The 13,496-nt window shown below is 39.7% G+C and overlaps 1 protein-coding gene across 1 annotated transcript; it reads right to left on the bottom strand.

Moving 5' to 3' along the window:
- Positions 1–1,317: 1,317 nt before the first annotated feature.
- Positions 1,318–12,509, bottom strand: LOC109032640 (BTB/POZ domain-containing protein 2). The gene is made up of 6 exons (XM_019044872.2): positions 12,088–12,509; positions 9,497–9,853; positions 4,493–4,649; positions 3,758–3,960; positions 3,031–3,267; positions 1,318–1,987 (listed from the first exon to the last, which is right to left on the bottom strand). The coding sequence occupies exons 2-6, from the start codon at positions 9,664–9,666 to the stop codon at positions 1,519–1,521; spliced, it is 1,236 nt and encodes a 411-aa protein (XP_018900417.2). The 5' UTR covers positions 9,667–9,853; positions 12,088–12,509; the 3' UTR covers positions 1,318–1,518.
- Between the last annotated feature and the right edge of the window lie 987 nt (positions 12,510–13,496).

Genomic DNA, 13,496 nt, shown 5'->3' with positions numbered 1-13,496 from the left:
TAGCACTTTCTGTTGGCACAACTGCGGCTTATTGAGATTAATGTCGCCTGGAAAAGGTTTTACAAATATTTGTCACGTTTTAAAAATATATTTTTTTTTTCAAAATGAAGTAATAATTTCGTACAGAAAAAATTAAAAAAATAAAAAAAGTACCTATACACGTATGAGATATATTGTACATCGAATATTTTAAGGATGGAAATAAAACCAAATATTTACCAATGACAATTTAAAAAGATGATTCAAAAGGAGAAAGTAATAACATTTCATTTAGAACATGAGCAACCATAACAATACCTCCTTCTCTCTCAATTTCTCATTTCCATATTGTCAGTATAATTTTACATACCGACTAAAATATAACGCTTGAACCAAGTCACCGTTGCTTATTTTACGTGTGGGCGTAAACTACTGGACAAAAAAGGTGCGCGGACAAAAAATCGTTGACAAAATATCCTGAAACCTTAAGGAGTCGTTCCATTCAACCCTTTCACAATAGCAATACCCAACAAAGCCTACGCTTCCGGAGTGCGGCACTTTACTTGAAAGCACTATTTTTATTGGCTCTCTAGAGGAATAATGTCACTCACTACTGTTTTTTCTAAAACTATGTAATTTTCTGCGCTCTTGCGGCTTTCTCACTTGTCTCGATTTCATTAAAGTAAGTCAAATCTTGCTACTTTAGCTAAGTCAGTAATTTCGTCTAAAAGAGACAAATTTTGAAGGAAATTTGATTTCGAAAATTTGAGATTTACGGCTCTCTCCGCTATCACGGCAGTATGGGTCAAAATACTTTTTTCTCTATTTGACATTCTTTCCTAATGTGCGTTCTAAGGGGAAACCTGCAACAGTCTCTCTAAATTCTTGGAAATAAATCGTGTCTCTTGCATTTTAGAAACGGCAATGCACCGAAACTCATTGAAATGGAAAGCGCCCACTTCTAACTCGATACACATTATTCATTGGTGGTATCGGAAAAATTGAAATATCAATGAAAAGTGGGGTGGGTGGGGGAGCGGTCCGCAAAATACCACATTTATACGACAATATGCTAAGTCATGGGCCTTTTCAAGTCCAAAACCCTTGCCCCCCGAAACACCACTTTTAATTGAAACTTCAATTTTTCTAATACCACTAACGAGTTCATCGTATCAAATAATGGATGCACGTCGATTTTCTTGAGATGCGGTGCATTATCGTTGCCAAAATTCAGGAAAAATGATTTATTTCCCACAATTTTGGAAAGAGGGGCTGTGTTTCTCTGAAAAAAAGGAAAAAAATGAGCACTAAAATAAATGTTGAAAACGTTTTACTGAAAAAAAAAAAAACATTTAATTTCGATAAAAAAAAGAACGACAATGCAAGCATAACAAGGACTGCTGAGAATTTCCATTCAGTTACTACAAGCGCGTGGCCTTAATTTTTATTATTTCAGTAGGCCCCAATATTGGGTGTCTGCTATAGTTACGTGTTGCAAATTTTACAGAATTGCCCATGATTTTCCATTTCCTTCTTATTTTAAATTTTTTCGCAAGGCGTCAACTTATTTGCTTCATTTTGTAAAGCCCCTGGGCGAGCTTCTCGTATTATTTGTCTTTGTTGAGATTGTGCCGATTGAAGTAAAATTATTGACTCATTCCCGATTCCATAATCTGATAGCGGACGAGAATTTACCAGACGAACATTTTCATGCTTTAAAATATCAGTATCCGCGATGCCTCCGGTATCCGTCGTCGCGACAACTCGAATAGGGGCAGGGTCAACGTAACGACGTCTGCGACGAGTGTCATCTTCATAGTACTGACGTCCGCAACGACGTTCATCTCTGTCAGGACGCTCGTGAGAAGACATTCCGTGACGCGCGCCATCATCTCTTGGTACCGCACGACCTTTTAATTTCTTTCGCAGCTCTGCAACCGTGTCTGAACAATTTACCTGTACATTGTAATTTCCTCTCGACTTCTCATCGCAGATTAAAATTTTGATTCTGGAAATCACAAAAAAACACAATCTGAATAGGTACTCTATTGGGGATTACCACTCAACAAGAGTAGTGACAACGAGTCACTCTGTACCGCGTCGTACAAAGTATAATAATAAGGGTGTTCGGAACACGCTTCAGGGCAGAGCTTTCCTTCCTGAAGTTTTACATTGAATTTTTTCCTTTGTTGTCTTGATAATCCTGCCCTTACAGTGACACATTCATCTGTAACCTCTTTTTATCCTGCGTAAAGGCCATTAAAATTTAACGTTTATTATGAAGAGGCGTTTATTATGAAGGATACTAACAAGAGGCAAAGCAATGTGCACTCCAAAAAAAAGTATATCTATCAGGAATTTCTTTAATAAAAGGTAGCCAAATTTAAGGGAAATCTATTGTAACTTTTTTCTTCTTCCTTTTTTAACACTTTTTTCAAAGAAATAATCAGAGTAATGAAGCTATGAAATGAAAGAGATTTCCTCCGTCCGAAATCGATAAACATCGACAGGGCTTATACGGAGTAAACAGTTTATGGGTTCAAAATCAAGATTTTGACCAGTGAGAAGTTTGTTTCCACCATAGGACGGTAAAAGTGACGTGGCTTTGCAATGTCTGCCAGTTTCTCGAGAATGACTAACTCATGTAAAAAAGAGTGGAGCTTAGGCAGATCCCAGACACTTCGAACTGGGGAAGGATGGTGCGTGCGGTAGGTTTTGGGGGCTCTCCCGAAAATATTTAAAATTTCAAAACATCTAATGTGCAGTTTGAGTATATTTTGTCATGAAAAAAGAGTCCAAATATAAGCGTCCTTCCTTCTTAACTATTTCCTCAGTTCTTTCCCTCTTTTTATCTCCCTTTATCTTTCTTTCTTTTTTCGTGCGAACGGGGGAGGGGTGGGCATGCTCCCTCTACATATGAACCCTGGATCCACGTATGGAGTACAGCCGTGAGAGAGCTCGGGGGCCTAAGGAGCAGCAATCACAAACTCGTAAAGACAGGCTCTCTCGCAAGAAAATTGATGTAAATAAGTAGGTACATTATACACTTACGATTTCTGGAAACGAGGGATTGGTCTAAGGTTTTCAGGTCTAGGCCTGGAGATCAAGTATGTAAGAATTGATAGTTCCTCCTCGATTGAAAGGATGCCTGAGTTACTAACAACCTCCGTAAATTCACTGAGAGACATCAGTCTGAACCGGATCAACGGTAGAACCGGCTCCAGAAGTCGCCTCATATTTTTCACGTTCGTTCTCAAATTTTTTCTTCGGCATTCAAGTTTTGCCCATCTGCAATGAAGTTACAGATAAAGTTGGATTAATTTGGAAAGAAAATTGTTAATACTTTCAAAGATCTCGCGAGTCACCAACATATTTTTGCTTGGATGACGAAAAGGCGTACCCAGTGCTCATGCTTCAAATGTACATTTTACATTAGGGGAAAGCTAATTTACCCACGGGGGTGGTTAAATTAGCAATTATAAAATCTACATTGAAACACTGCAGTCAAATTTTTTAACTACAAAATTGATCAATCAGCAATTCATTTTTTCCGTGGAGACAATACGTTGCTCTACACTATTGCTTAACCGGACGGATGAGATACGTCTTCTTATACTGACTGTAATCTCCAAAATGGATGCACCGTCACCAGACACCCGATTTGCCCTCTTAAAACAATGAATTTGACGAATAAATTCTAAAAAAAAAATATCCAATACTTTTTCATCAATAGATCCTACCAACTTCACCTTAACGGTAGAGTATCTAGTCCACAAACCCGAGAATTGATTTAAATAAATCAACTTCTTCGACTTCCAATTTATTCCTTTCGAGGATGCAGCAGATAGTTTCTATGTCAAGGTCGTGAAAACAGAAATTGACTTCGTCGTCACGCGGGCAGTGAAATATTGCATTGGTTGCCGCCGTGGATAATCTCTCAAAGCATAAGTTCATGACATCTGTCGCTCCTAATAATCTTGCCTGCAAAAAATTAAGAAACAAAAATAATAAAGTGGAGACTGAATTCAAGAGCGAATTTGAAGAGTTTCTCGAAATTCACGAGTGTGTTCTCGGATAAAATTCAATCGATTCAAAAAGGACATAACGGCCGGCGGCGTAAGTCCGCAACCACGTATCTCGTTTGCGGTGTTTGAAAATCTCCGCTCCTATTTTATTTTTTTAAAGGAGAACAAATCGACATGATTCCTTGAAGTTTTCGCAGAATATTCTTGACACCGAGAAGAAAAACCGTGTGAAAAATCGAGAGTTTTTCGGGATTTTCCGCGGTGGAATGTGATTATTTCATTGTTTCCATGTTTTGAGGATGTAACTACATGGATGTCAGCAGCCAAACCGGATGGACCCACAATCGTTTTGTCGTGGAAAAATTATCAATTCGCGGTAGTTAATGGGCAATCAGTGAAAATGCGTGAGCCAGAAAGATTAACTTAAAAGATGTTTGAGAAAACACGATTTCCTACATTTAAAATTAAAGTACAATCGGTTCCCTTACTTTAAATAGGTAATAACAGAGATTTGAGGGCGTTAAGGATGTCTTCAGAAACGTAATACACTTAAGCTTGAGTGCCTGTACATCATACTTGTCAGCTGCGTAAAAAAGTGGCCATACTATGAGTTTCGTGAGAGCAACTTTCTCACAATATATGAATCTGAAACATGACAGTAAAAACATAACTCAACACAAAAGTGCATGTCAAATCAAATATTATAAGCGCTCGACCGGATAAAAAAAAAAAAAAAATCGGATTTTGATTTTTCGGCAATGAGAAATCTCTTGTTTTCGAGAGAATTATAGTGTGCATTATTTGAGGACGTTCATAAGCAATATAATTGGTCCAATTAATGTTATAAGGAACTATTTTACACATGAATTTTACGCATGTAGTTTCTTTTACCATAAATACGTCCTATTCGGCAATGGGACCGTTTCGAACTTCAGCCAGAGCAAAAAGAATAGAGCAGTTGTTTCTTACAGAAAATGACTCAAAAATCACGATGAGAAAAAGTCTGAAATACGCTCGTTAATTCACAATCTACGTGAGAAATATGCGTTTTTTTAAGACTCTACATTTTTGAACGAGGAACTATAAACCGCTATTAATCCAGTCTGACTCCACACTTTCGGGCGTTTCTTAATCCAAAATGATCGCACTATAACACTCCTCTATTCACGGAAAATTTTTTTCAGGGTTATCCCCTTAAATTTTGGTACTACCCCAATTTGTTGGATGATATGGAAATTTCCAATTAATTGTGGTAGTACCGCAACTCAAGTGGGGCCGCACCGCAACATTTGGCATGGTAACCTAATTAATTAGGGCACTACCAAAATTAATTGGAAATTTCCATATCATCCAACAATTGGGACTTAACCCCTGCTACCTCTTTTTCCCGTGTTCTTCAGTTGTTTTCATTTTTGTAAACGAAGTCCATTATTTTCCCATGGAATCACGCGTGTGCATGTCTATAAAGTGTAACTTCTGAGTTATATCGCTCTAAATCTATCTATACTATAAGCTCCAAGACCTCCTAATTTTGCGAAACTGGTGACGCTTAGTTCCAGCGTTCTACCGGGCCGATTTTCATTATTTTTGCGGCTATTGACGGGCAATTGTCTCTAGATAAGCCAACTCTTTTCAGATTTTGAAAATATGGCCCAGGTTTTTTTATATTACGTGGTAAAGTTGCGAATTCTCCCATATAAACAATGTAAATTTATGTGTTTTGTCATAGTTCGTTTGAGCATTCTACTGGGCCGATTTCCATGATTTTTGCGTAAATCGACAGGTAATAGGCTCTAGATGAGCCCGCTCTAATCAAATTTTGGAAAAAGGACCCAGGTTTTTTAAAATCACGTTATTAAAGTGAGTGAATTTACAGAGTGCTCCGGGACTGCTACCGCTATGCGCGGGAGGATGCGCAGTAGTCGAGGACGTTGTGCAGTAGGTGTGTAGCCTGCGCATCAGCTCTACACTTATCTACACAAGATTTCCGCCGATTATCTCAAGACGAGCGGTGGCCGAGTCGTCTACGACGTCGGAAGTGTCCACATTGATCAAGGTGTGGGTTCGATCCCCGCCTCCAGAGATACTTAATAATTATCCGATTTAAACAGATCGTTATTTTACTGTAATATTTCATCAAGCAGTCATTCCCAAACGCGTCCTTTTGACTTCAAAAAATTTTTTTTTCTTTATTCATCAAAACCAAAAATTATTTCATTCTATTAAGTATACCTCATATCGAATTTTTTTAGGGGAAAAATAAAACTAATACTAATAGGAGGGTAAAAATAGGGCCGCGAAGCGGCCCATTGATGGCGCGGAGCGCCTTCGGGGGGTTGGGCCGCGTAGCGGCCAGGGGGCGTAGCCCCCTAGTACTCATATAGTATCCGTCGCCTTGGGCCGATTTACTCCTCAGCTGCGATTACTCCCTTCCTCTTTGTCTCTCAGAGCTCACGCCAAATAAGTTTCTGCACGTCTAGACTGCAACAGAGGATCGCCTGACGTCACTTTTACATGTAAAGTAAATGCAAAAAGCAAGATGGCGGATCTTCTGTCCCAGTCTGTAAGTGCGATAACTTATTTGGCGTGAACTCTATTTTACGGTCGGTAATTTCCGGGGAATTGGGCGAAAACGTCCCATTTTTCCTTTCATTTTTCGTCCTTTATCCATTTTTTTCAGGTTAAGATTTTAACTTACGGCCAACCTTTCTGCCTACATACCTCTCGAGATGGGGTCGAGTCCACTCGTGAAAAATCACCTTTCAGCAATCCTAGCCTAATTTGAAAAAAAAGAAAAAAAACATGCCCTGTAAAAGGCTCACTGCTTGGGCTCACCGCGACATTCGTTAGTCATCATGAGAAACTTTTTAAGCGTGCCAGTAGGGTTCAATTTTTGAAATCACTCGGATAAGTCATAGTACAGCACACCGATCAACAGGCTCGGACTGGCCATAAGGCCAATCTACCATTGGGAGATACGCCCCCTTGGCGCGCCAAAAACGCGCCCCTCTGACAGATAGCAAAATAAGAAGAGAAAAAAAATTACGACCGAGAATATGTGCGGAAAATTTCTTAAATGAACCGAAGAAGGGAGAGATAGGAGTAAAAAAAAAGTGCTTTTACGCATGATAGTGGTGAACAGAGGTCCAAGAACAACTTTTTGAAGCGTAAACACTTTCTGTGAAATGTTCACCTTTCTGTTGACATACAGCCGCTATATCATCCCTATGTGTACTCCCTGTTAACTCCCTTAAGGCGATGGTCGGTTCGATTTTTAGACATACGCACCCTTTATACCCCTCTTGAGAGACCTTTAAACATATTTCTATGACTCTTGATTTGGACAAACCATAGCATATCTCGGGCAAACTTAACCTTCATTTATCTCGAAATTTAAAAATAGAAGACGTCTGAAGTGTAAACGCGATATAACTATTCGCGCAAGATGGGTGTCCACATTGCATATGAAAAATGTAAGACGCGATGGCGTGAGTTGTGAGCTCGCAAAGCTCTGCTATATGCTACTAGTTTAGAGCACCATTATGAATTAGACAAACACATACAAACACAATATGGAAATAAAGTGAGGGAAAGGATGAGCGTTAACGACGGCGCAAAGATACAACTATTCGTACTTGATGGACGTCCTCGCTGTATCTGAAAAATTGAAGGCGCGTTGACGCGAAGCGTGAGCTCTCAATGCTTTGCTATATGCTGTTAATGAGGTGTCGCTCAGGGGGAAAGTCAAAAAAGAGGCCCGAATACGTCTTTCCTGTCTTCAGCTGTGTTAATACTCGGCCTTCCTTCTTTTTTTAGTTTCTTGTCTGATTCTTTTTTCGGATGAATTTGCAGACCCACATCTTATGCTCGTGTAAACCGCAGCTTTGGCTCGGTTCTTTTGGAAATAATGGTGCTTGGATACGTCCTAGTGACTTTAATTTTTTATGCTTTCTTTAATTTCAGAAGTCTATCGGTTACTTCAATACGTTCAATTTTGCAAATTTTACTCCTTGCGATTACTTAATGAACTTTGAACCTGAAAATAGCGTAAACTTGTGCTGCTTTGCCAAAATTTTCTCAACCCCTCTCTTCGTAGGGGATGCCCCACCAGGAAATATCACATTACGCCCCTTTGACCGGCCAAGGGTCTGCGCCCTCAGATGCGAGCCAGTCCGACCCTGCTGATCAACCAATGCTATTCAACGGGCCGTCCAAATATTTTTTTCCTCGGACCCATTTTTTTTGTCTTTGAACCGTTATACTGTCAAGCCCTGATGGTATTTTACCAAAAAACCGAATAAACTGCTAATTAAAAACCCTTGAGAGCATTTTCCTGTCAAAACCGTATGACTTCATTTGACAGAAAGCTCATAGAAGCTTTTCTAAGCTCGGAAGAACTCAACTCAGGAAGCTTTCTTCCCGCCAAAACTTTCTAGCCAATGAGCGTCTTCCGCTGAAAGTGTAATCTGTAATGAGCCTCGTTACTCATTATACCATGTCTAACCGTGGCCCACTGCAGTTATCTCCCGATATAGCTTTGGGTGTCAGGTTTCGAGCAAGGCAATAAAAGACGACAAGGCGAGTGTCGCCTTGCCAACGCACCTTATCTTCCACGCCCGATTAACGCTATCGTTACGCCAGGATCCACCAAATTTTCACAAAAATTATTTTCCGTCTATTCAGCGAGTGTTTCCTTACTCTCCGTTAATATACAAATAAAAAGAGACCTCATTTGTAAAAATTCGGCCGAATAAAAGAGAAGTTACAGATCAAAATCCAAAGAGATTAACTTAACGCGATTTCGTCGCACGACGCAGTGCGCTCAAATCGCGGTCGTGCGTAAATGCCGCATATCAGCTTAAAATCAAGATAATTGGACGGAATCTTTAAAGTTAATTTACATTCAACGTTCATGAATCAATATTTTCTCCCATAAATTTAGCAAAAAGTACCAATTGGTACAAATAGCAAAGACGTGAAAATAGTAGGTATGTGTCCAATAGTTCAGTTACTTGGCACGCTTTTCCAACATATTCAAGTTGGATTTTTTTTTCTTGTGTTTTTTTAGTTTTTTCTCAAGAATTTGCTCAGCAACTTTCATTGCGTCGAAACTTTTCGACCCCACACCCACACGCGGCCATCATTAGGGTAAATATTACAACATATAGCGTAACCCAGAAAACTGCAAAGCAGTTAACAAGTAACTCTGCAAACAAGCGACTTTATTTTATTAGTCGGACGAAATAAGATTAGCATTAATAACAAACAATGCACCGCGAGATATTGGGTACCCAATGATTGCCGGTGCTTGTGAACTGCTTTGCAGTTTTCTGTGCTAAACTATTTTGTAATTTTTACACTGATGACGACCGTGTGGGTGTGAGCTCGAAAAGCCTCGACGCAATAAAAAGGTGATTTTCATTTTAATGAGCATTAACAGCATATGTCTATTATTCTGTTTATCCCTTATTAAAAAAGAAATTAGCTCACACCTTAGGAGTTCGTAGAAAGCATCCGGCTCTACATCAGGTACTGCAATTTCACTTTCATCAGACGACCACCGCTCGCTTAGCATGACTGCAAAAACTGAACTGCCGAGTGACAGGATACTCCTGATTGCTGGAATTCTTTTTTTTTTCCGTCCCGACGATAAAACATACATCCGTGAATAGATTTTCTCTCAGAGCAATTTCTTGTCTATCTGAAAGAGATGTCACACGCCAATCTTCGTCGTTGTCACTAACCGCACCCCTAGTCTTCCAATCTGTTTTGGGATTAGTGCTTGACATATTCCTCTAGTTTATAGTTCCCAGTGATGACAGGTGGTTAGAGGCTCAATTGGAGAAAATCTATGGGACAGAAAAACACGAATAATCAAGGACGTGATGGTTAGTAGAAGCTAATATAAACAGGAGCATAAGACCAAAGAGGATCAAAGGAGGAAGCTGAGGTAACAAGAATTTTTCCGTCCTCTTGATAGTTTCAGGAGGAAAAATTAGCAAGGGGGTTCGAGGGGCCAAGGGAGTCCACGGGGCCTCCCCCAGAAATATATATGCTTTCTAAAAATACCAAAGAGATACCGCAACGAAGTGGAATGACACTCTGCCGGTCTGAAACATTTTTAAAATTTTTTTTTTTTTTTAAGAATCATTTTTTTGGGCCGCTTTGATCTCCTGTCCTGCCGCTAAAAATCAATATTCTTGAAATCTCTTGAAGCGAGAATCTTTCCTTTGCGATGAGATTTCAAGGTTAGATGCCGAGATTAAATGTGTTGGTTCGATGATTTTCCCCCCATTTCATAAAAATCATGAGATCCACTTTTATATCGAGCAATTTCTTCGGCTTTCAACGTATAAAACGTACATCTACGTCATTCACGTTTATGGCGGCGTTTTTGACACAAAATTTGGAAAGAGCAGATCAAATTACCTGAGGAATCATCATGTTTTGAACGATATGTCTGATCTGTCAATTAATTAATTAAGCTCCGCTAGAGACACTTTCTGGCCCACTGAGCGGGGAGTCGGAGGGACCTCCTCCGGAAAAAATTATAGACATAGCCTCTCTCAGATTGAATTCTAATCAGTTTCAGCAGAAAATTCGTGCATTTTTAGAAAGTCAACCACATAGGACACATAGAAAAACACCAACCACGCAACCAAATGTCAAGAAACAGTTAAATGCTGTAAAATCGCTGTTATCTCGTGACGACATTCAACCTTCCCTCTGATTACTCCGAGAATATTCTGCTTAGCCAAAGCTCTGGCATTATTCAAGGAACAGAAATTATACAAACAAAACTGAACAATTTCAAAATTTCCTTACCACTGTGCCATTAATTTACAGAAGCTAAAGAGCGAGATCACTTTTCCATCCCGTGCTCCGATTAGAAGGACAAACCATAGAGGACTGACTAATCGCAAGTTCTCTGGCTGCCCTAGACGTGAGATTGCAGAAATATTACACCCCCGCAAGTGTTCGGAATGGACTCGTCCATCGCAGTTATGCCGTGTGTCATCATTTTTGCAAGTTGGGCCCTGTAAGATTTGCGGCTAGGTGCACTCTCCTGTAGTGGCGTGACGTGTCTTGCGATACGTCGATTGATCTGCCATTTAAACCTATGGAAAAGGATCGATAAACAGGGTGTTCGCAACAAACACCTTAATAATCGATGCTTTACTATAGCTTCAAAAGGGGAAATATCGATAATCGATCATTCTTGCCTCGCCAATGCCCTCCTACACCCCTCTCCTACCGATACTTTGAGAAGAGCTTCACCAGGCTCACGAGATTGTAGTGAAGTTCAGAAGCTTTGGAAATTGGCAAACATAACTGTAAACATCCACTTCCACTCTTCCCCTTCTTAATAAAGAAGAGGAAAATTCAAACTCTAGTTGTATAATTCTGTCTTAAAACTATTACCGTAAATTAGGAGCACTTTTTCCTCTCCTCGTTTCCTTTTTTTCGCCCGCGGAGAGGGGGAGGGCATGCTCCTACGCCCCCCCCCCTTCCTGGATCCGCCACTGGATAAGTTAGATAAAATAGTTTCTACTTGCAAAACAAATATGATCGACGCACAGTGGATCGAACCAATGGGAAAAGACGGACAAAATTTGGGAACTTTAAACGATTATAACTCAGTTTTTACAATATTTTGAGGTTCTAAAAGTGATTTCATTGGTTTCATGGTGAAATTTTTTTCCTTAGGGGCCCTTTAAAATTTAAAATGTGACGAAATAAACATCAAAATTTGCAGTTTTAGTCAAAAATTTCATGTCCGACCTTTCTGATTGACTCGATCCAGAGTGCGACGACAGAAACAGGCTCCACTCGGCCGTGGTCTATGAAAATTTGAAAGCCTGGAGGATAGATGTGTACTAACTCTAACCCGTTGCGCATTCAAGGGTTGCAAAATACTTAAATAGATCAAAAACCTCAAATAATTTAGAGAAAAAAATATATGATCAAAATGTATTGAATTGGAAGGCACTCCAAATAAATTGGTCGTCGATATGCTGATATCTTAACATAGGTATTCCTGAAACACAATTCCAGAAAGTATTAGGAGTAAATATGTACGTACTTAGGACCTTATGAGCATGTGAAGCTGAGAAAACAGTGGTGATTGAGGCAACGCCAACATGAATAATGATTCAGATCCAACACGCAAAACTTCAATGAAATAATCAAAACTTAAATATTTTTAAACGCAAGAACTAAGAGTTCGTACACTGAAATAAAAGTTCAGTGATCATGGGAAGTGAAATACAGGATAAGTCAAGCTTTCGGTATCTGGTGGTTTTCATTGATTTCAGTGCTGAATTGAACGCAAATCGGACTGAAATCAACCCAAATACCATTGTCTTGGGTTCACTCCCTATACTAATCAACTTGTAAACACAGGAACACGGCAATATTTCGCAGTGTAGAGGATATTTGGCCGGGACTCGTTGCGGTGAAACCACGACACATCACTGGTCAATGCACACTTTGAGCTGGAATGAACCAGGACTTCTGTGCCAGCTATGTCGACCCTCAGACGATAAGATTATTACAACTGATACCCAGATAGCGTTTTTGGTAACAGAAGATAAACCAGTGTGGCTTCCTTTATACGGCTCCGCTCACAGAAATTCCAATGGCGTGGCGTGCTTAGCGATATATCTATTGAACTGTCATTCAAACCTACGGAAAAGGATCGATAAACAGGCCTTCCCCCAGAAAAGTTTTTCAGGTATTTTTAAAAAAATTTAAAGCGTCTTACATGCAGTTTTGTCTTGAATAATTACTGAATATGAGAGTCCTTCCTTCCTCTTTTCATTCCTTCTTCCTATATTTTCTTGTTATTCCTCCTTTTTTTGGGTGAACGGGGGGGGGGGGGGGACAATCGCCCCCCACGACTTCCTTGAATCCGTCCTGGTCTTACTCTATGGGAACATCAGAGTAACATATGGCAGTATTCCTCTAAAGGCGCGGCGCCACTCGGGAGGCTGGACCGTGGAGCTGTGACGGAGGAGCGTACCCCCTCGTTCTTAAAAAAAATTGGCTCGATAAATTTTGAAAGGTCTACGCTTCAACTCAAAAAAACTTCCGAAAAACGGAGACACACAATTTTAGGTGGTTTTTCATCACTCTGGATTACGAGGAATAGTTTGATAATCAAAGAATCAGTTAATAATTTCTGGATTTTAAGACATTACTTCAAAATTTCCGAGAATCACATCACTTTGTAGCCCCCCGGAATTTTTGCTCGAAATTTGACCGAGAAACATTTTGCAATAACTCCGAAAATACGCCCCGAGTAAATATCGCAAATTATTTTACCTTCTGATTAGGATATCTTTCGGAGTATCTCGGTCAAACTTTGTGTGTATACAAATACTTGAAGCACTACAGCGGGATGTGGTGCGTGGACATTTTTGAGACAAGTCCCAGAATTGAAAAATGATCAATTATTTATTCAGTTGAGCGCTGAATTGTTCACTCCATTGA

This window comes from Bemisia tabaci, chromosome 6 (assembly GCF_918797505.1).
Source record: "Bemisia tabaci chromosome 6, PGI_BMITA_v3".
Taxonomy (NCBI): Eukaryota; Metazoa; Arthropoda; class Insecta; order Hemiptera; family Aleyrodidae; genus Bemisia; species Bemisia tabaci.
This window is presented reverse-complemented; position numbering and strand designations above follow the sequence as displayed.

Excerpts from the sequence above, each read along its gene's own strand:
- LOC109032640 (XM_019044872.2), bottom strand. The coding sequence starts at position 9,666 with ATGTATGTTTTATCGTCGGGACGGAAAAAAAAAAGAATTCCAGCAATC. Across the intron at positions 3,961-4,492 it reads TCTGTTATTACCTATTTAAA|GCAAGATTATTAGGAGCGAC; the intron begins GTAAGGGAACCG and ends AATTTTTTGCAG. Across the intron at positions 1,988-3,030 it reads ATCCCTCGTTTCCAGAAATC|AATCAAAATTTTAATCTGCG; the intron begins GTAAGTGTATAA and ends TGTGATTTCCAG.